This window comes from Bos grunniens, chromosome 3 (genome assembly GCF_055505025.1).
Source record: "Bos grunniens cultivar Pamir isolate PY7600 chromosome 3, Bosgru_T2T1.0, whole genome shotgun sequence".
NCBI lineage: Eukaryota > Metazoa > Chordata > Mammalia > Artiodactyla > Bovidae > Bos > Bos grunniens.
Genome location: NC_141167.1, coordinates 85,151,740 through 85,173,782, shown reverse-complemented (window position 1 = coordinate 85,173,782; position 22,043 = coordinate 85,151,740). Strand labels below are relative to the sequence as shown.

The 22,043-nt window shown below is 39.9% G+C and overlaps 2 protein-coding genes across 12 annotated transcripts in view; one reads left to right on the top strand and one right to left on the bottom strand.

Annotated features, from left to right (window-relative positions):
- Nucleotides 1-7,065, bottom strand: part of NTNG1 (netrin G1) — a 372,900-nt gene extending 365,835 nt beyond the window's left edge. For 5 of the 11 annotated variants that reach the window (XM_086391509.1, XM_086391502.1, XM_086391499.1 and 2 more), the window contains exon 1: nucleotides 5,809-5,948. The gene's annotated coding sequence lies outside the window, so the exon portion shown is untranslated. Of the gene's footprint in view, nucleotides 1-5,499; nucleotides 5,949-6,927 lie in introns of those variants that run through there. The other 6 variants (XM_086391504.1, XM_086391501.1, XM_086391503.1 and 3 more) reach the window with 4 other exon arrangements.
- LOC147375945 (uncharacterized) lies at nucleotides 5,179-8,903 on the top strand. The gene is made up of 2 exons (XM_086394055.1): nucleotides 5,179-5,944; nucleotides 6,216-8,903. Exon 1 carries the CDS (start codon nucleotides 5,179-5,181, stop codon nucleotides 5,875-5,877), a length of 699 nt encoding a protein of 232 aa, XP_086250181.1. The 3' UTR covers nucleotides 5,878-5,944; nucleotides 6,216-8,903.
- The last annotated feature ends 13,140 nt before the right edge of the window (nucleotides 8,904-22,043 follow it).

Below are 22,043 nucleotides of genomic sequence, written 5' to 3'. Positions count from 1 at the left end.
GTCCTCACAGAATCTAATAGAAGGAATCTACTATATTTAAATAATATACCATCTTAAAATGAACTAAGCCACAAAGACTATGAAATGCCAACAGATGGTTGAATTGTGTTTCCATAGCAAAGTAATTTATAATAATTGCTTTATGGATGCAAGTGCAATTTTCATTATATTCAATTCATAAAATGTTATCATACTGCTGCAATTTGTGATATTTTCTATTAGGAAAAATGTTGAATATTTGAGTTCCTATGAAGCAATAATTAGCAGTTTGTCTAAACATGTATAAACTACAGATTTGAATCTGCCTCTTTTTGTAATGTAAAGACTATTGTGCTCAGTACATTTTGAAATCTTAAACCAAAAAGAAAAAAAAATCACAGAGAAGTAAATGTGGCTACTATAGCCTTCTGCTTTTTTTCAGATTCATTAGTAATTTTAAGTTGATACTTTCAGAAGCAGCTGACATTTTGACAATTAATAATCTGAAAAGGTATTAAAATAATACAAATTTGCATTTTCTAGATGCATTTTCAACTACATTTACTACTTTATTATAATAAGAACAAACACTTTCATGGAGGGGGAAATGGAAGGGAGAGAAAAGTAGGCATTATAACTGAAGCAGTGTAAAATCTACTACACCAGAAATTATTAACTTAAATTCTTAGTTTCAAATACATAACAACATGTTAATCAGCACCATATACTCTTAAAGACCTGAGATGAACTGCTTTGAGTTTAAAATGAGTGAGCACAACAAGCTAATTTTTAATATATTAAAAATATACCTTAAGTATATATTTGAATTCTGAGATTAATAATATTTTAATCAATAAATATTATTCCCCCTTATCTGCTTATTCTTCACTACTGTCTTCATCCACTTTTTTGCCTCAGTTGAATCACAAAATGAAGGATGACCATATAAATTTATGTTAAAAATTTGGTGACTAAGGAAACATATGGGAACCTGGTACTATTTCCTGACACAAGAGCAATCCCAGTGCAACGAATTCTCATTAAAGTACACCAGAATTATAATGATGGTCATTACACAGAATTATGGACTACACCATTGATCGAATTTAGAAAACTGACAAAGAAAAATGCAGAGGAGTGCAAGACATTTGAATATTAGGCAGTTGCAGGACTGTGCGACAGACATTCTTGACAAGAAGCAGCCAATTATAGCTTAAATTTCTGGCACATAACCAGTTGTGATTAATAGTTTTCCATTACATTACAGACATATTATTAATGTATTAAAAATGTCAAGCTTTGGCAAGCACTAATATGGCATGGCTCAGTCAGTCTGCAGAATTTACACTTAATGAGCTCCCATTGACACAGGAAAAGATATTGACCACAGCATATTACAGATCAGGAGCAGAGGGTCACTAAGCTGTTCTTTAACATAATTATTTGATTTCATTCCAACTTTTATGTTTGTAGCGTCACTTAATATGTATCCTTCACATGAGGATCTACTTTTCATTGCCATACACTTCAAAGAAAATCCTCTTACTTTAAAATCAGTAAGAAACTAATAAATCTATGAACTTCCATGCCACACAATGGAAAAGAAGCCCCTGTCAAAATCAGGAATTTTCTATTAAAGTATAATTAAGGAGTTTTCAAAGAAAATAAAATGATTTTAAAATAGAACATGATTTACCTCTTAACCTCTATTACCTAACGGCACCAGTTCCCATCTGGCTGTGCTTTCAACTAGGTTAAAATCACCAATAGCATCTTCAAAGCTAGGTCATTACAGCAAATAGCCAGGCAAAACGATTATGAGGACAGTCAATGACATATCTGGGGATTTAATATACCAAACCAATTCCTTCTTGCCCATAACTGAACTAATTGCCAAGTAACGTGGACTTTGAATGTGTCTCAAGTGCTCACCTAAATGTGAGCAGCTTCAGAAGAGCTCTGCACAGTCCCATTTCTAGTTCTTAACTTTGTGAACCCTGGGAACTCACTGTAATCGAACAGTGCCATCATCTCTACCTGTGCACTAAAACATTAGGAAGTCCTCTTTGATAGAAATACCCATTAATATGCCATGAGTACTCCACAGACCTCTGACTGGTATATAAATTTGCAAAGCCAATATGAAAATATAAAGTTATGTCATGCCCTCAAGTTGATAGATGTTACTGATCTGGACTAAAATGAGCTATAAAATGGCTTTGCATACAAGGAACACATCTTTTCCCAGGATTCTGTAGCTAATTCCCTTCCACCTTGTAGAAGTCATTTCACAGGTCTTTTCTTTCATTAGAAAAGAAGCCTCCTAAATATTACATGGAAGTAATAATGATCAAAACTACAGACAATTATACTCTAAAAACAACTGCCAATTTCATCAACAAAGAGGAAAACATTGACAGTAAATCCACTAACTCTAGCTGGCTCTCAGTATCCATTCTATTACATAATCTCACGAGGAGGTGGGGGTGGTGATAGTAGGCTATTTATTCCAGAAATACTCAGCTCTCAGGGGCACCTGAAATAGACAGCTATTGACTCATTCCTCATAGACATTAGGAATTTTATAAATATGCATGTTTCTGAATGGGAAGGAACAAAAAGAACATTGACTATAATCATATTCCATTGAGTGAAACATACAAGGAGATAAAGACATACCCAAATTCCATAACATATCAAAATTAGCAGCTTCCAACACTGTCATAATGAGACTGACTAAATGGGATATTTAACATATATTAAATGCTCTCTGCATTTATTTATGTGTTGTGAAGAAAGCATATTCTAGTCATCTTAATGGGAGACATTTGCTTCTATCCTTTTGTTAACTGTCTTTCAAGATAAAGAAATTTTACATGTACTGCAACATCATTGGCATATTTTACTCATACTTGATTGGGTATTATGAGCAACTGCCTATCAAGAGATTCTTAATAAAACTAAATAGCACACCTTAGTATTTGAAAGATCTCTGCTTTCACCAAGAGAATAATGATTAGGGAAATTAGAAAGCATATATTTTGCAGGATGTTTAGGGATGGAATAATACATAAAATTATTTCATAATCAGTTAAGTCTAGAATAAATATGCTGTTTTATTAATGTAGAACAACAAATCTTTCATTGTCTTGTAGGGAAGTTCAGAAATTCAAGGTTTCACGTACACATTTGAGAAAGTCTACACCCACCTAAAGTTTTGAAACAAAAATCTGGATTCTGAAGATAAAATTGTTTTTAAAAGTACACTAAATCTCTTACTGACTTATAATTCATACACACACATTTTTCTGTTAACATATAATTAATTTTCTGAGTTGTACAAAATTTTCTTTCCAATTGACTTGTTGTTTTTGTAACTTCTAAAACTCTCCAAATCTTTACTACAGTTAGAAAATTTATCAACTAAGTGTGTAATGGTTTAATTTTTTCAAATTAGTATATGATTTGTTTGTTTGTTTGTTTTTCAGAATAATAACAGAGGCAAAGACAGGCAAATGCACCACTTACAAACATACAAAAGGAAACAGAAAAAATATATTAGCCTCCTTCTAAAAAGCTAACCTGAAACACATACATCCAGTGAAAGCTGACAAAACAAAAATATCACTAGGAAAAACAGCTTTATGTGCACATAAAATCAACATCAACTGTTTTCTTACAAAATGTTAGGATCACCTTTTTAAATTTTCACAATAGGAAGTATCGCCGAATTAATAGCCAACTATATAGAATTTTGAATTCCCTTATGTTGGTCTTCAGTGGTGAAAGAGATCTTATTTCATGGCACCCGGAAAAAAATAGGAGATATATCCCTTATGTATGTAAACTAGAACAACCTTCTGTATGAAACACTTGCATTTTTTTTCTTTGCATGCTAATCCACATGCAAAGAACCAAATTTCATCCTAAAGAAAAACTTAAAGTTACTTGTCTTCCAAAAGATTCTTGAAACAGTTATTGAGCTGATCTTCCTTTGCCAAAGAGAAAGGGGGTGAGGGGAATTTAAGGCATTCAAAGTGGCAATTCAAAATACTTTTATGAAACCTGCAATTGTTAATTCCCCAAAGGTTAGAGATGACCTCAAGGACTAGACAAATCAGAAAAAGGTTGCCCCTACTGTGAAAAAGGGAATTTCTGGATAACTTTTTTCTAACAAGCTGAACCATTAGCTATATCTGACTAAATGATTTTGTTACAAGATTTTTCTATTTTCCCCCCAATTCTGTAAAATAAAACTTTCAGTATTTTCAGTCATAAAATAGGGCCTTATTTCTAGAGCAAATCCACGGCCAGATACACCATATGTTTAGTGGAATTCTGAATCTTACTCAGAATTTTCCATTCCAAAGACTGACAAACTGTTATGATAACGAGTGGTTCCATTACCATTCCCTGGGAAGAATGGGGGAGGAGGTGGAAAACAAAAGCCTCTACACTCTGGGAATCTGTACCTGATGTGAGAGTGGAAACGCAATCTCCAACTTTTCGAAACAAAGTTGCTTAAAATCTCCACTAGGAATTTTCCTCCCCTCCCCTGTAAAATGACAGCCTCCTAAGTGGATTTCTCGAAAAGAAAAAAGAAAAGAAAAAGGTGGGGGGAGGAGTCTCTAAAGTGATGTTACTAAAACAAACAGCAGAGGGCGCAGTTTCTTTTTTTATCTAAGTTTTCCTGTGTATGAATCACTTAATTGGTTATTTTGGGCCCAATAATACTCAGTATTATTTGTATTATATATAGACATCCACAGATCCATACAGGAGAGCAATTCAATGTCCCTGGCCGAATCCATCAACTGATTAATGCAATGCCAGTAAAGAATCTGAGAAAATATTCCAAACAACATTCCTATACCAAGTCTTTCCCTCTATCAATTTTCCCTTCTCCCCAGCTGCACAACATGGGATAGTAATGCTTTAATCTCGCACCAATAAAGGAGATTAAAAGAAAGGAACTTCAAAAGCTCAGTGTGGCCACCAGCTTCACAGGGCCGTCAAGAGGGCAAGTTTTTTTCCCCAAGCAAGGACAACTGGCAAATAAAGAAAGAAAATAAAGAAAAAAGAACCCTCCGATGCTTTATGTGTGGTCAGGTGTGTGTATGTGTGTGAGAGAGAGAGAGAGAGAGACAGCGAGCGACAGACAGACAGTGGGGAGCGAGCTGTGTGTCTGTGAGTCCGTCGATGGAAGCACGGACCCCGCGCCCAGGCACTGAGTACAAAATACAGACTCGTAACCTGCCCGGGGCGCACACCAGGAAGACGTGTGTGGGTGTGAGAGAGTGCGGGCTGTGTGCGCTCAGAGGTTCTGCGCGCTGCCTCCTCAAGGCGCTTCACAAAGTTCCTCGCCCACCCGGAGCCTTCCCTCCCGCCTGTGGACTGCGCTGTGTGGGGCGGGGGTGGCGGGGAGGGGGAGTCGAGGGGAGGGAAGGAGGAAACCAGGGGGAGAGGGGCAAAGGGAAGACGCGCGGGTCGCTGCAGGAGCGGGAAGCCAGCGGCACTCACCGTGGGGCCCGTTCGCTAGGCGCCGGGCTGGAGCCCAGCCGACGGCGCGGGGCGGCGGCCGAGCCCAGCCTGGTGCGCCTCGGGCGGCGGCCGCAGCAGCGGAACCCCGGGCGGCGCTGGGCGGGCGGCGGCTCTTACCGCCGAGCCATCTCCGAGGCGCGGGCGAAGCGGGAGAGCTGGGGGTGTGGACCCGAGCGCCGCGGCCCGGCCGCCGCACCCCGAGGTCCGGGTTGCGCCGGGCTCGTGGCCGAGAGGACCCCACGGACGCAGAACCCCGCGCCCGCCCGCCAGTCCCCGCCGCTTAATTACCTTCGCCTCTGGCCCCGGAGGAGGCGGGGGGGGCAGCCTCCTGCACGTCGCCCCCTCTCGGAGCCCTAGCCGAGAGGGGGAATTCCTTCCCGTTGACGTCCTCTTCCGAAATGCAAAAGATCAGTGACTTTGACAGGTAGATGAGGGGGAGGGAATAGGGGTGGGCGGAGAGGAAGGGAAGATGAGAAAGGTGCCTCTTCCTCCAAAAATATAGTGATATTAATAATGAAATCGCAGCCTTCGGGAGGTCTTGCCAGCCCAGTCCTCTGCTTGTCGGGTCTCCTCCGCGCCTCCTCGCGCCAGTGCCTCTGCCACTTCTCGCCTTAAACTTTACTGAGGGTTGTTTTTTTTTTCTTTCTTTCTTTCTTTCTTTTTTTTCCCTTTTTTTTTTTTTTTTTTTTTTTAAGCTGCAGGACGACTTCCTGATTTCCCGGGGATCAGAACCAGCGGTCCGGTGGTTCTACTCCGCTTGGCACAGCTTTCATTTTATTTCAGACGAAGACGTTGAGCTTACTCAGAAGGGACATAAATCAGGACAATTAGCATTGGCGCCAAGAAGATCCTCTAGTACCAATTTCGTCCGGGCTTCCTTCGCGCATTCCTCCACTCAAGTCAGAAATGTCACTGCACATAGCGTTGATGGCTGCGAGACGCGACGCACCCAAAGTCCATTTGATGAAATATACATGGCCCGCGATGCTTCTGGATTGCGGTTCCCGGGCTCCCCGCCCCCGCCCGCGGCGCCTGGCCGGACCCTGCTCCGAGCCGGCAGCGAGCTCTCTGCAAACTTAGGGGCGCGTACAAATTAAAGAGTGAGCTCAAGGGCCGGAGAAGAGAAAGAAAGAAGCAAGCCGGGGGAAACTGCAGCCCTTGGAGGGGTGGCATGTACGTTTCACTTAAAAGCAGATCTTCTGCAACTGCCAGCAAGTGGAAGGATTGCAAACCTTATACTACCTCGAGACCTGGGCGCTCCGAGCGGTCCTAACTCCGTCCCGCTCGCTCTAACCGCCGCTGCCGCCGCTCCAGGACCTCGGAGTACTGAGGCTCAGCGACCACCCTTCACCTCCCCCACCCTTAGCTCGCCCACCCGAGCGCGATTTCCAGTATCTCTTCACGTACCTTCCACTCATGCCCGCGCCCGTCCCATCCCTCACTCCTGGCTCTTCTCTAGAAAACCTTCCCTAAGCACACCCCTCACTCCTAGCTGTGATCTCAGTGGTGTTTTTCAACCACCTATTCCCTTGCCCAGCCAGCGGCCCCTGCAGCGCAAGCCTCGAACTTCTTTATTTAGAAATTCATTCTTCTTCGGAAAGTTGAAGACAGAGCTGTGCTTTGCTGGCCTCTTCAACACTCTGAAGAGAAAGACAAATGCCCCCGCTCCAAGCCTTCTTTCCCTCGCCAGTGGGGGCTCGGACTTACCCGGGATCTCATTCATAGCTAAACATTAACGTCAAGGGGGAGGGTGGGGATCCACTTACTTACATAGGGAGAGACTTTAATTAAAAAGACTATTGCAACAGGGCGGGGGGAAAGCTCTGATCTCACAAATCTGTAAGCATCTCAAAATCAAACAGAAACGGGCTTCTGTGTGGTAAAGGGAATAAGCAGTAGGGAAAGCTGGTCAGATGAGAGGTGAAACCAGCTGGTTTGATAAGAATTGTGTCTTTGTGGTACACCGATTTGGGGGATAAACTGACAAAAAAGCATGTTCTGCATTTTAGTGTTTGCTTCAGTTTTGGGCCAAGTTCAGTGGGCGGGAGAGAAGTTGAACTCAAGTTTGTTAAAGACAAAGCAGAGGATAAGAAATGGCGGTTGTGAACACTTGGTCACTGGCTTCGTGCCTCACAATGGAAGCACGGAGCTGAGGGCAGAGAGTGCTGACTAGGGGTGGTGTGGCAGAAGGGTGCACAGGGGAGAAGCTTGTTGAACTGAGCCTGTAAAGGATCCTTCTTGGCCCTGAGAAGCCAGAAAGGAGGCAGGAATTCCAAGCACCCTTACCCTAGACCCTCTAACACCTGAGAGGCCATCCTGAGAGGTGAATCCTCTCTCAGCTGACTCCCTCCAGTTCAGGAATCTGTGACTTCCTTGCTTCCCTCCTTCCCACTTCCACTTTCAAGCACTGAAGAAAGGAGTTACTGCAGGGGTGAACTCCTCAAAGGCATTCTTAGACAGTGACCCTTTGCCAGCTCTCTACCCAAGCTTCTCCAGAATCTAAATATACTGATTATAGGGAGATGCCACTCACCACCTAACCCTCCCTCTTGGGCTACCAGAGCCTCGACCCTTCTGAGAAGCCAGTACACCCTGAGAAATAGCACCCACAGGAGCTCTCTCAAGTCTCAGTGGCCTTCTGGCCTGAGCACTGAGATACGCACAGCTCTCATCCTTACATTTTCCCCCTGCCCTTTTCTCTCAAGCCAAAAAAAAAAAACTCCTTCTGAGTTTCCATTCTCAGTTTTGTTTGATCATTTTAGGTGTTTCTCCAGTAAAAATAAAGAAAAGAAATCTGTCCAGAGATTAGGAGATTCTCTTCTAGGATATACCAAGATCTTTGTGATATTGGCTCCCAACCTGGAGAAAGCTCCTTTTTCAGCTGTCAAAGACTCAGAACTAACCTCCTTCCCCCTCTTCCTATACTATATCTTTCCACATTTCCAGGGTCTCTTTGACTTGGAGGAAGACATCAGTCCCAAATAAGTCCAATATGGGAACGGGGGACCCTCTCCAGGTAAGTATAGCTTCTCCCACTCCAAGAGTAATAGTCTTCCAGAGGTGAATATTTCTCTCAAACATCTGCTCTGATCTTCTCAGATTCAGTAAATTACCAACTAAACAAGTCAAATAAACTCTGAGCAGGAAATTTGAATCCTCAAGGAGACTTTCAATATTAAAACCCTTTCTCCTCCAGATCGTGATCCCTCCTCTAGTAGGGATTGGGGGGAAGGACATTTTCTCCAAAAAAAAAAAAAGTTTTGGGTGGATTTGAAATACCTTCTTAAAATGAGATACTGTGAATTTATATTTTAAACCAGCTTTCCTGAACATACCTATGCATATTTATTTACATAATTAAATAAAGAGCAATCAGAAATTTACCTAGCTATTTTCTTGGCATCTTTTCTCCAGCATCCTCTGCTTCTTCCACTTATACGTGTGTATGCATGCATATATATACATATATGTATACATATACATATATATATGTACATACATACATATATATGTACATATATATATGTACATACATATATATGTCTATATACATTAAATATATATGTATTTAACTTTCTTTGAAAGAATGATTTTTTATTTATTTATTTTTTTACTTAAACTTTCAACTCTTCTTTCACTCCCTTTAGAGGAGAATTATTTGATCTTTCAATTCTCTGACTTCAGATCTCTGGCTGGTTTCCATGCATTCCTCATTCTTCTTCAACTTAGATTTTCATCTATTTGTAATTCTGTTGGGTCTCTATTGTTCATTTTTCTAGGTTATTAAAACCTGCTTGAAAACCTTCTTTTTAGAGATTTAACGGGGTTGTTTAAATACTTGCAGCATCAACATGACAAACTGGCAGTGGCAGCATAACTGCAATGTTGTTCATTGTTCAGTCATTCAGTCGTGTCCAGCTCTTTGTAACCCCATGGACTGCAGCACTCCAGGCTTCCATGTCCTTCACTGTCTCCCAGAGTTTGCTCAAACTCATGTCCATTGAGTTGGTGATGCCATCCAACCATCTCATTCTCTGTTGCCCCTTCTCCTTCTGCCCTCAATCTTTCCCAGCATCAGGGTCTTTTCCAATGAATTGGCTCTTCACCTCAGGTGGCCAAAGTATTGAAGCTTTTTGCAATGTATCTGGTCCAAAAAGATATGTGTCTTTCTATAAATAAAGTAATTGACATAAAGTAGGTACCAGAGAAATGTTTCTCGCAGGTGCAAATAATTTTTTTTCCATTCCCGGAACTCAGTAATAGTCTTCTTGGTAACAAGAATTAATTCCTACTATATTAAACTAAAGGAGAAGGCAATGGCAACCCACTCCAGTACTCTTGCCTGGGAAATCCCATGGAAGGAGGAGCCTGGTAGGCTACAGTCCATGGGGTTGCTAGGAGTCGGACACGACTGAGTGACTTCACTTTCACTTTTCACTTTGATGCACTGGAGAAGAAAATGGCAACCCACTCCAGTGTTGTTGCCTGGAGAATCCCAGGGACAGGAGCCTGGTGGGCTGTTGTCTATGGGGTCGCACATAGTCCGACACGGCTGATGTGACTTAGCAGCATATTAAACTAAAATTTAGATGTCTGAAATATCCAAATAAGGGACAAGTCCTATTTGGCCAACTGTGTACTGTGTGATAGATGCTTTCTTAACTGCTGCTTGTGTTCCAGTAGAAACATCCTTCCTAGTAGTTATAAAACCTTTAGCTCTTTCTTGTCTCCACTCTGTGCTCAGGGACATGCTTTATTACAGAGTCATTAGCAGTGTCGTTTTGACAGGTTTTGAAGTTCCTTACCTAACATGATTTTTTACTGCTTAAATATTTTGACATTTAAACCTCTCATAAGTCCTAAGCATCTGGTATGGGCTCCATCACTGACTATATTGGCATTTTCCTGCTGTTATAGGTGTATCAAGCACACTTTTCTGGAAATTTTAAACTTACAAGCCCAAATTATCCAAATATCAAGCATACCCAACACTGGTAGATCAATAACCTCATTTTGTTCTTCTGAAGACTGATAGCAGACCAAAGGACATATGGCTTTAATATAAGAAAATATATATACTGACTGTGTTACTGATTCTAGAACATGAAGAAGAGCAGATTGTACAAGCCACTGATAGTCAATGACTGATACAAAGAACAGGACCCTTAGCATCCATGTGCTTTCTAATATATGGCACTGTGTAAAATAGTTTGAAAATAATAAAAATTAGCTTCTGTGATTAACATGAAAAAATTTAACAAAATGTGGGTTTTGGTATTTTTTCCGAAAGAAAGCACAAAATTTTTTTTTGTCAAATAAACATTTCATATATCTTTTCTATTCCAACTTTATGACCTGTGAATAGAGTTCTTAATTTAACCTCTACCTCACCCATAAGAAGCCAATAGAAATCACGTCTTGATTTTTATGCTTTTAGAGCACGGTGACACTGGGTTTTTTTATCCAACCAGTAAAATATGTCAAGATCATGACACCTGGCTCTTTTTTGACCTATTTAATTTTTCTTTTTGAGACTCAAAACACATAGTCAATATTTGTTTAACAGTTTATCTTTTTTTCCAAGGCTACATAAAGAGGGATCTGAGCAATGGGTTTAGATAATGTTATGGTCTGAACAAACTCAGTAAGCATCCATAAACTTGTAGTGTGTGTGTGTGTGTGTGTGTGCGTGCCTGGTTTGTCTAGATCATTAACTTATTTTTTATAAGGAGATCCCACAATTAATCTAGTGTGTCGGCTGAAAAGGTTCACTCTAAAAAGTTAACAGCTGTGTCAATTTCCTCAAATATAATTTTTATGTTTTCAGTTATTCTCCAAGAGCAAAAGCAGCAGCCTTTTCAAATGGAGAAGAAAAATATATGAAGGAAGACTGTGTGTGTGCATGCTGAGTCGCTTCAGTCATGTCCAACTCTTCACAACCCCATGGACTGTAGCCTGCCAGGCTCCTCTGTTCATGGGATTCTTCAGGCAAGAATACTGAAGTGGGTTGCCATGTCCTCCTCCAAGGGATCCTTCCTACCCAGGGATCCAAACCTTCTGTCTCTTGCATTGACAGGTGTGTTCTTTACTACTAGAGCCTCCTGGGAAGCCCAGACTGAGTAATACCCCTTGCCTAATTTAAAGATCTTTCTGGTGGTTCTTTCTTTAAATTTAATAAATGTTAATGGAAGCCACACAACCTGCTAGGTGCTAGAGGAAGTGTAAAACTCTCATACTGTCTCTCATGCTTTACTATTATGTGGGATAAGAGAGTTAGACTAGCTGTAATGTGCATCTTTAATATTACACTTTTTCCAGTGGTCATGTATGGATATGAGAATTGGACTGTGAAGAAAGCTGAGCGCTGAAGAATTGATGCTTTTGAATTGTGGTGTTGGAAAAGACTCTTGAGAGTCCCTTGGACTGCAAGGAGATCCAACCAGTCCATCCTAAAGGGGATCAGTCCTGGGTGTTCATTGGAAGGACTGATGCTAAGGCTGAAACTCCAATACTTTGGCCACCTCATGCGAAGAGTTGACTCATTTGAAAAGACCCTGATGCTGGGAGGGATTGGAGGCAGGAAGAGGAGGGGACGACAGAGGATGAGATGGCTGGATGGCATCTTCGACTCAATGCACATGAGTTTGAGTGAACTCCAGGAGTTGGTGATGGACAGGGGGTCCTGGAGTGCTGCGATTCATGGGGTCGCAAAGAGTTGGACTCAACTGAGCGATTGAACTGACTGACTGAATATTGCACTAGAGGTTGCTTAAGAGAAATATAGTAATAATGGTCAAGTCTGGGCATTTGTTTTATATCCAGGATGGGGCAAAGATGCATACATTTAAGATGATGGTACAGGGTTTCCAAGATCTCTGTCAGGCCATTGGCCAATACTACAATAGAGCCCAGGCTCTTGTTTAAGAGTCTCTGTAAGAGGTTCTTATACTGTAAATGTGAGGTATGTTGCAATAGGGGCTGAGCTAAAATCTGGTGAATTAACCACTGCAATGAGAATATCCATGATAAAACATTGTCCAAGAACAGAAAAATAGCAGACACAGAAGAGAAGTCTAAGATTACAGGGCACCATTGGTTTGAGTTGTATTCTACCCATATGTTTCTCCCTGCTTTTCTTAACTTCTGCTTTTGAGTTTAGTTTGAGGTTTACTGTTCTGAAATGATGGCCTTGACTGCTGTTTTTATTGGCTCAATGGCTTTCATAGGTTAGCATCTATGCTGAACAGAGGCAATGGAGATAAGCTGGGTTAGTTTCCAGTGAGGAAGATGGGTTTGTGCCAGGCGGCCTTTATGTCCCAGTGGGCTGACATCTCCTTTGGCAAGAACACTGTCTCCCGTAAGGTAGATGACTAATTTCTCTTAAATCCTGCCTCAATGTGTAATAGAGAAGAATGAAATCAGAGGTATTGTGAATTCTCTTCTTACTTCAATAAGCCAGAAAGAAACTCAATAGTCAGTTCTCCAGACTTTGAAATCCCATAGAAAATAGCACAATCATAAGATTCTTATGATATCATAGAAATTATTTCTTGTTCCCCTCCCCTTTCCTTTTTCCTTATTCTTAAACAAGAATTGAACAACTCCTCTATATTAGGAACGACATTAGAAATAACAAGATGAATAAGGCAGTTCTTTCCTATAGTTTATATTCTGTTAGAGAAGACGGACTTGGAAACAAACAGTGTAATACTACCATGGGAGCTGAGATTAAAACTCACAGCGAGCAGGTAAACCCCAAAGGAAACAGTGTCTGATGTTCCTTGGTGAATCCTGGGAAAAGCTAATGAAGGGGTACATGACCTACATCTCAAAAGATGAGTAGGCATTCATCCAGCAGACAAAGGAGCAAAAGGCCTTCTGACCAGGAAGCAGGGGGAACAAAGTCAGAGGCCTAATACTATCGGGCATGTTTTGGCACTTCCAAGTAGTTTGGTATGAGTGCAGCTCACAGCTCCGTATGGATGCCTTTGTAGTGAATGCTTATGAGCTTTTGACATGGAAAATCTATAATAAGAATTGAGAGCAATACAAGAGAAAATCAAGAGAAAGAACATATCCTATGCTATTTAGGTTGAGACATATGAACATGTTAAAAATTTACCATTATTGACCTACAAAAATGGCAGCTTTAGGTCTCAGCCTAATAGGATCAGATGCTGCCCATTCAGTTCTAAGTAATCTGTGTTAAGTAACTGAAAACAGCAAATAATTTGTAGAACTTACATATTTGTTTTTGAATACATTATAAGCCTTATTTCGGCAGGAGCTATACCTTCCTAATGAGCTTTTGTGCTTAGGTGGTATTAAAATTAGTTGGATTTCCCTGAGTAAGCACAGACAGCAGGAGAATGTGGTTGCAGAGCAGACTGGTGACCAGGAAACCCAAGGTTAAACGTTTAACCAGGGATAAGCCACACATGAATAATGAAGCGTTGAGTAATTAGTAATTATAGACACCAATTAAGCATTAGATAAAAGACCCAGTCTTCAATCATTCCACCATGGTTTACATTTTTGCTATATAAGTGGAGGAAGAAAAATGAAAGTGTTAGTCGCTCAGTCATGTCTGACTATTTGCAACCCCATGGACTGTGTAGCCCTCTAGGCTCCTCTGTCCATGGACTTTTCCAGGCAAGAACACTGGAGTGTGTAGACATTCTCTTCTCCAGGGGATCTTCCCAACCCAGGGATCAAACTCAGGTCTCCGACATTGCAAGCAGATTCTTTAATGTCTGATAAGTGTGCTTCAGGTTTTCATTGGAGAATAACTACTTGTCAAAAAGAAGCGGAGAACAAAATAAAACAAGGCAGAAAAAGTTGCAAAAATTCCAGAGATTTAAAAGCAGTATGCATAATAGAAAGGAACAGAAAAAAATTGATGTTTCTAGTAACCAGTACTTCTCTAAATCAAAGCAAAATTCAGATTTTTTGTTAATTGTTCGGTGAAGATGGGGACATGAAGATGGTGAAGCTTTTTAACTGTTTATGGCCAAAACGTCAAGAGATGTATTGTGATAAGGGAAAAATAATGATCTGGTTTTGTCTTTCACCTGCTCTCCTCCCCACACACTCCCAGCTGCCTTCTGCATTTATAAACCTTAGTTTTCTTGATATCTATGTAAAATGAGACTTGGGAAACTACTTCTCTCCTCAGCTGTTTCCCTGAAACTATATCTGCCCCCACTTGTCTGAAGGCTGAGTTTGCAATAAAGAGAGAGCTAGACTGTCAGTTAGCATATATCATGGTATATATATTACTGTTAAGATGTTGCAATTGTCCTCATATTAAGAATTGATTGATAGTCAAGGAGAGCTGAATGCTCATAGCTCTTTTAAGCAATGAAAAGCAGAACCCCCAGACTTTCAGCAACAGAAAATCTGAGACTGACTTAAATACAGATTTAGTTTAAAATCATTATATGTTTGGATCCTTCAGATAATTTTTTTTTTTTTTTTTTAAGAAAATCTAGTGATAGTGTACTGACTAAGAGCCAACTGAGACCTCATTAAGACACTTTCCTGCTAGGTGATTTTGCATAAGTGATCTCACTTCTCTAGGCCTTAACTACCTAATTGTAAAATAAGGAAGTTGAGTTAGATGAATTTAAATTCTCAGATTGGGGTTTATGGACATCCATGGCTTTGGGGGCTGACTAAAAAGCAGGTTTCTGAATCAGCACCTCCACAAGCGATTCTTATTTAAGTATATTACATTTTGAGGTTTCTTCTAGCTTTTGAATTTTGAGTCTTGCTTTGAGGTTGGGATTAATTTAAATGAAAGCTGATACAAAAAGAAGTGTACTCATCACCTTCTTGGATAACAGAAAAGGATCTCTGATTTCTCAAAGTTGTATATAAATTTCTGTATATTAGAATTAAGTGGGATATATGTTTGATTCCCTAAAAGATCAGATAGAATGAAGGTCTGGGAACTTGAAATAGCATTTTTAAGAAAGGAAGAAATCAAGCATTTGCCACATAATACAGTTAATTTGTAAATGTGCTAAGGCCCAACTTCTGGAACATACGTATTAACTATAAGCTATCATAAATCTCCCCTAAAAGTGAATTATTTGATTTGTAAACACCATTTCTCTGAGATCTACCATAAGGTCTAGTCATGAGGTGTTAAAAGCATTTAAACTTTATATTCTGGCTGAGTTTTTTCAGAATTAGTCAGTGACTATTGGGTTTTCTTTTTTTTTAATTTAAATTTATTTATTTTAATTGGAGGCCAATTATTTTACAATATTGTATTGGTTTTGCCATACATCAAAATGAAACCACTATGGGTGTACACGTGTTCCCCATCCTGAACCCCCCTCCCACCTCCCTCCCCGTACCATCCCTCTGGGTCATCTCTGTATTGGGTTTTCTTTACCAGAACTCACTAATATATCTATATAAAATGCCCTTGTGAATTATTATAATCAGACTTCCATAAAGGTAAAACTTCCAAAACAATTTATATTAAAAGCTTATCAAACTATACATAAGAATGTGTACATTTTATATATATTCGTGTATTTTCTGTGTGTTCAAGTTAAAGTCATTATGAAATGTAATGTGATACACTGGTAAATCCTCAAAGCTCAGAATTCATTGCTTGACCTTAGGTAATAGGCTTAATCTTTCTGAGCCTCTCTTTCCTCAACTGTAAAAAATGGGAATAATGCTGAGTATCTTATAGCATTGCTGTGAAGAATAAATATGATATTGGGTTTAAAAAACACTTTCAAATATTAATTATTTACTTCCCATATTATAGTATTGACCCTTCCATTGTTAGTATGTCAGCATAAATTCTTAAATTTACTCAGTAAATAAGTATTTTGGGGACCATTTATACCACTTCTAATACTGTGCTAAATACTTTGGAATATATAGGCATATAAGCTATAATTTTTATGCTTAAGACAATTTTTACTTAAGGATTTTATAACAATATAACACCGTGTAAGGTTTAAAACTGAAAAACAAATTTTTACAACTGACTGGAAAATGAATACAATGGGTCTTCAAAGATGAGGGAGTGTCCCCCTGAAGGAGGAGGGAGAAGGAAGGAAGACCTTTTAGGGTTTGAGTAGATAAGTGATGGAGAGAGTTTCAGCAGGAAAGAGAACAAAGGCAGGGGAGCCCAGAAGTCAATTCACTTTCAGGATACTGTGGGGATGCAAAGCCACTCAAGTTAAGGTATCATGCTAGGAAACTGTGGGCATACGTTTGGAAAAGTATATCAATAGAAATAAGGCCATTGCTCCTTGAATTTCAAAGTGAAGAATTTGAAATTTATCTAAGAAATGTGGAATAATGAAGAGTTCTGAGCAAAGGAAATTCATGAATAATGTGGTATTTTTTAAATTAATTTTTCTCAAAGCTATATTCATAACAAACCCAAGTTCAGAGATTATTAGAAGCAGAGAAAGAAAATGGGAGGCTACTGCATGAAGCCAGTTAGGCAACGTAGAGTTGTATCTGGCTCTTTGTGACCCCATGGACTGTAGCTCACCAGGCTCCTCTGTCCGTGGGATTCTCCAGGCAAGAATACTGGAGTGGGTTGTCATGCCCTCCTCAATGACAGGGACTTATACTAAAATGGTACTTGTTGAATACCAGGCCACCTTACCTGCCTCCTGAGAAATCTGTATGCGGGTCAAGAAGTACCAGTTAGAACTGGACATGGAACAACAGACTGGTTCCAAATTGGGAAAGGAGTACGTCAAGGCAGTATATTGTCACCCTGTTTATTTAACTTATATGCAGAGTACATCATGAGAAATGGTGAGCTGGAGGAAGCACAAGCTGGAATTAAGATCTCCAGGAAAAATATCAATAACTTCAAATATGCAGATAACACCTTATAACAGAAAGTGAAGAGGAACTAAAGAGCCTCTTAATGAAGGTGAAAGAGGAGAGTGAAAAAGCTGTTTTAAAACTCAGCATTCAGAAAACTAAGATCATGGCATCTGGCCCCATCTGCTGCTGCTGCTAAGTCACTTCAGTCGTGTCCGACTCTGTGCGACCCCATGGATTGCAGCCTACCAGGCTTCTCCGTCCATGGGATTCTCCAGGCAAGAACACTGGAGTGGGTTGCCATTTCCTTCTCCAATGCATGAAAGTGGAAAGTGAAAGTGAAGTTGCTCAGTCGTGTCCGACTTTTAGCGACCCCATGGACTGCAGCCTACCAGGCTCCTCCATCCATGGGATTTTCCAGGCAACAGTACTGGAGTGGGGTGCCATTGCCTTCTCCTCTGGCCCCATCACTTCATGATAAATAGATGGGGAAACAATGGAAACAGTGACAGACTCTATTTTCCTGGGCTCCAGAATCACTGCAGATGGTGACTGCAACCATGAAATTAAAAGACGCTTGCTCCTTGGAAGAAAAGCTACGACCAACCTAGACAGCATATTAAAAAGCAGAAACATTACTTTGCCAACAAAGGCCCGTCTAGTCAAAGGTATTGTTTTTCTAGTAGTCATGTATTGATGTGAGAGTTGGACCATAAAGAAAGCTGACGGCAAAGAATTGATGCTTTTGAACTGTGGCGTAGAAGACTTTCGAAAGTGCCTTGGACTCAAAGGAGATCAAACCAGTCAATCCTAAAGGAAATCAGTCCTGAGTATTCATTGGAAGGACTGATGCTGAAGCTGAAGCTCCAATACTTTGGCCACCTGATGTGAAGAACTGACTCATTGGAAAAGACCTGATGCTGGGAAAGATTGAGGGCTGGAAGAGAAGGGGACGACAAGGATGAGATGGTTGGATGGCATCACTGACTTCATGGACATGAGTTTGAGCAGGCTCTGGGAATTGGTGATGGACAGGGAAGCCTGGCATGCTATAGTCTACAGGGTTGCAAAGAGTTGGACATGACTGAGCGATTGAACTGGTACTTGTTGACATGAAAAAAAAAATAGATACGTGAGGAAATGGTGAACTTTCTGACAGAATTTATTTATAAAAACATAATTTTAAGTTAAATAATTCTTTTAAATTAGATGAGAATGAGAAGTCCTATAAAACATTTATAATTTCAACATTCTTTAAGTGTTCAAAATGCACTTACCTTTTCTTCATTCAAAAAAAACCTTATTGAGTGCATAATATGGGCATTGTTCTAGGAGCTTGGGATTCAGTGGTAAACAAAAAAAGACAGAATTCATGAACTTTACATTCTAGTTGAAGGATAAAGGATATACCAACGAACATAATGAACAAGTAAAATATCCACCTGTTTGAAAGAGGATAATATATGGAAACAAGAAAATGTAGAACAGGGTATTAGGGATTAAGAGTGATACGCTAAGGGCAAGTTGCATTCCAAAATAGAGTGGTCAGTATAGACCTCACAGAGAAGATGATATTGAGCAGAGAGTTAAGGAGGAAGGAGATATTTGTGGGAAGAGCAAACAACTAGCCTCCTTGACATATTGAAAGATACCCTGCGTGGCTAGAGATTTAAGATATTGCTTTTAAAATCTTATGGAAACTTATAGCAAATCACATTAATTTATGTTTGTGTAACTCTTCAAGGCTTAATGCATTTGTACTGTTTAAGTCTTTAGGGGAAAATGTTATATATTTTTCGACATGGAAAACAATCTTCTTGACACTTGATGTCAGCCAGTATTATTATTTTTTATTAATAGCATTGATTTTTGTATGGAAATTTCATTTCTATATTTTTATGGGAATTTTCTTCAAAACTCCTTTGCTTCTTTTTTAATTGTGCTGCCACTGTATTTCAGAAAGGGTTTCAGATCACTTACAAGAATATATAAAATATGACCCTGAAAAGGGAGCAGAGACCAAATGTAATGAGAAATAAGGCTTAAGATGCCCATCATAATGTCCATGAACCACACATTTCTCCCAAAGCTTACTAGTGGACAATAAAAAAGAAAAAAAACTTACAGTTTAATTAATAATATCTACTAGATTAAAAAAAAAAAAAAACTAGGTATATAGGAAAAGTATAACTGTTCTTTGTAATAAGACCAGCACGGATTTTTCCTGAGAGTCCTCAAAAGACACTATGATGTAATTAAATAACATTTTTTTTTTTTGCAACATCTTTGCCAAAGATATGAATAGTGAGGAAAAAATGTTTCACGGAAAAAGCACTTTAATTCAAGACTTCAATTGATTATCTTGAGCACCTCTGGGAAAGGCATGGGATACAGTGCAATTGTATTTGTTTTAGCAAAAATGAATCTCATTTCTCACTTAGGATGTCACATAACCACTTATTTGCAAACTCTACAAACTACATTTCTGTCCCTTGTTCAGTACAGAATTCAAACCACGGGAATTTGGATGAGATTCTTGGTTTTGTTGCACATCTTTATAAAAATGCTAAAGAATGAGACTGGAACACTTTGGTGCTGGCAAGCTGCTGAGCCTGAGTACCACAGAGCCTGGAAGCCACAACATCATCAAAGCAGATCAGATCAGTTGCCCAGTTGTGACCGACTCTTTGTGACCCCATGAATTGCAGCACGCCAGGCCTCCCTGTCCATCACCAAATCCCGGAGTTCACTGAGACTCACGTCCGTTGAGTCAGTGATGCCATCTAGCCATCTCATCCTCTGTCGTCCCCTTCTCCTCTTGTCCCCAATCCCTCCCAGCATCAGAGTCTTTTCCAGTGAGTCAACTCTTCACATGAGGTGGCCAAAGTACTGGAGTTTCAGCTTTAGCATCATTCCTTCCAAAGAAATCCCAGGGCTGATCTCCTTCAGAATGGACTGGTTGGATCTCCTTGCAGTCCAAGGGACTCTCAAGAGTCTTCTCCAACACCACAGCTCAAAAGCATCAATTCTTCGGCGCTCAGCCTTCTTCACAGTCCAGCTCTCACATCCATACATGACCACAGGAAAAACCATAGCCTTGACTAGATGGACCTTTGTTGGCAAAGTAATGTCTCTGCTTTTGAATATGCTATCTAGGTTGGTCATAACTTTCCTTCCAAGGAGTAAGGGTCTTTTAATTTCATGGCTGCATTCACCATCTGCAGTGATTTTGGATCCCAGAAAAATAAAGTCTGACACTGTTTCCACTAAACATCTATTTCCACATCCCATCTATTTCCCATGAAGTGGTGGGACCGGATGCCATGATCTTCGTTTTCTGAATGTTGAGCTTTAAGCCAACTTTTTCACTCTCCTCTTTCACTTTCATCAAGAGGCTTTTTAGTCCTCTTCACTTTCTGCCATAAGGGTGGTGTCATCTGCATATCTGAGGTTATTGATATTTCTCCTGGCAATCTTGATTCCAGCTTGTGTTTCTTCCAGTCCAGCGTTTCTCATGATGTGCTCTGCATATAAGTTAAATAAACAGGGTGACAATATACAGACTTGACGAACTCCTTTTCCTATTTGGAACCAGTCTGTTGTTCCATGTCCAGTTCTAACTGTTGCTTCCTGACCTGCATACAAATTTCTCAAGAGGCAGATCAGGTGGTCTGGTATTCCCATCTTTTTCAGAATTTTCCACAGTTTATTGTGATCCACACAGTCTAAGGCGTTGGCATAGTCAATAAAGCAGAAATAGATGTTTTTTTGGAACTCTCTTGCTTTTTCCATGATCCAGAGGATGTTGGCAATTTGATCTCTGGTTCCTCTGCCTTTTCTAAAACCAGCTTGAACATCTGGAAGTTCATGGTTCACATATTGCTGAAGCCTGACTTGGAGAATTTTGAGCATTACTTTACTAGCATGTGAGATGAGTGCAATTGTGTGGTAGTTTGAGCATTCTTTGGCATTGCCTTTCTTTGGAATTAACTAAGGTCAAATTGGAAGCCTTAATTGTCCCTAGTCCAGTTGTACCAAAATTGTAAAATTTGGGGTGGTGGGAAACACTAAATATCATTTGTATATGTGGCCAAGAATGAACAACTTCTGAATAACTAGCAAATAAATAATCAGTAGCTGTAGAGGTGCTGCAAAGCAACATTATGATCAAAAACACAAATTAAGATGCTTCCCAGGTGATGCAGTGGTAAAGAATCCTCTTGCCAATGCAGAAGACATGTGTTTGATTCCTGGGTTGGAATAACCCCCTGGAGGAGGAAATGGCTACCCACTCTAGTATTCTTGCCTGGAAAATTCCATGGACAGAGGAGCCTGGTGGGCTACAGTTCCTGGCTTCACAAAGAGTCGGACACGATTGAGAATGCAGATACACACATACCAACTGGTAATGCTCTTAAAAGTTGTTTTGAGACAGTGGGAAATTTTTTCAGTGTCATTATAGTATGCATTTGATGTGGTGCCATTACATATTTATCATGATTTATAATGTTTGCTTCACTCTCATCTCTTAATTATATGTCATTTATTAGAGTTATATGAAAATCAGTGAAAATCTCTCCTCATTGACTTCTACTCACTGAGGACACAGATGATCACTTGTATATGTAAGGTAATATTGAAAGAAGACACAGGAAATTCTGATAAATCTACCTTTAAGTGGGAAATGACAATACTCGGTAAGTACTGAA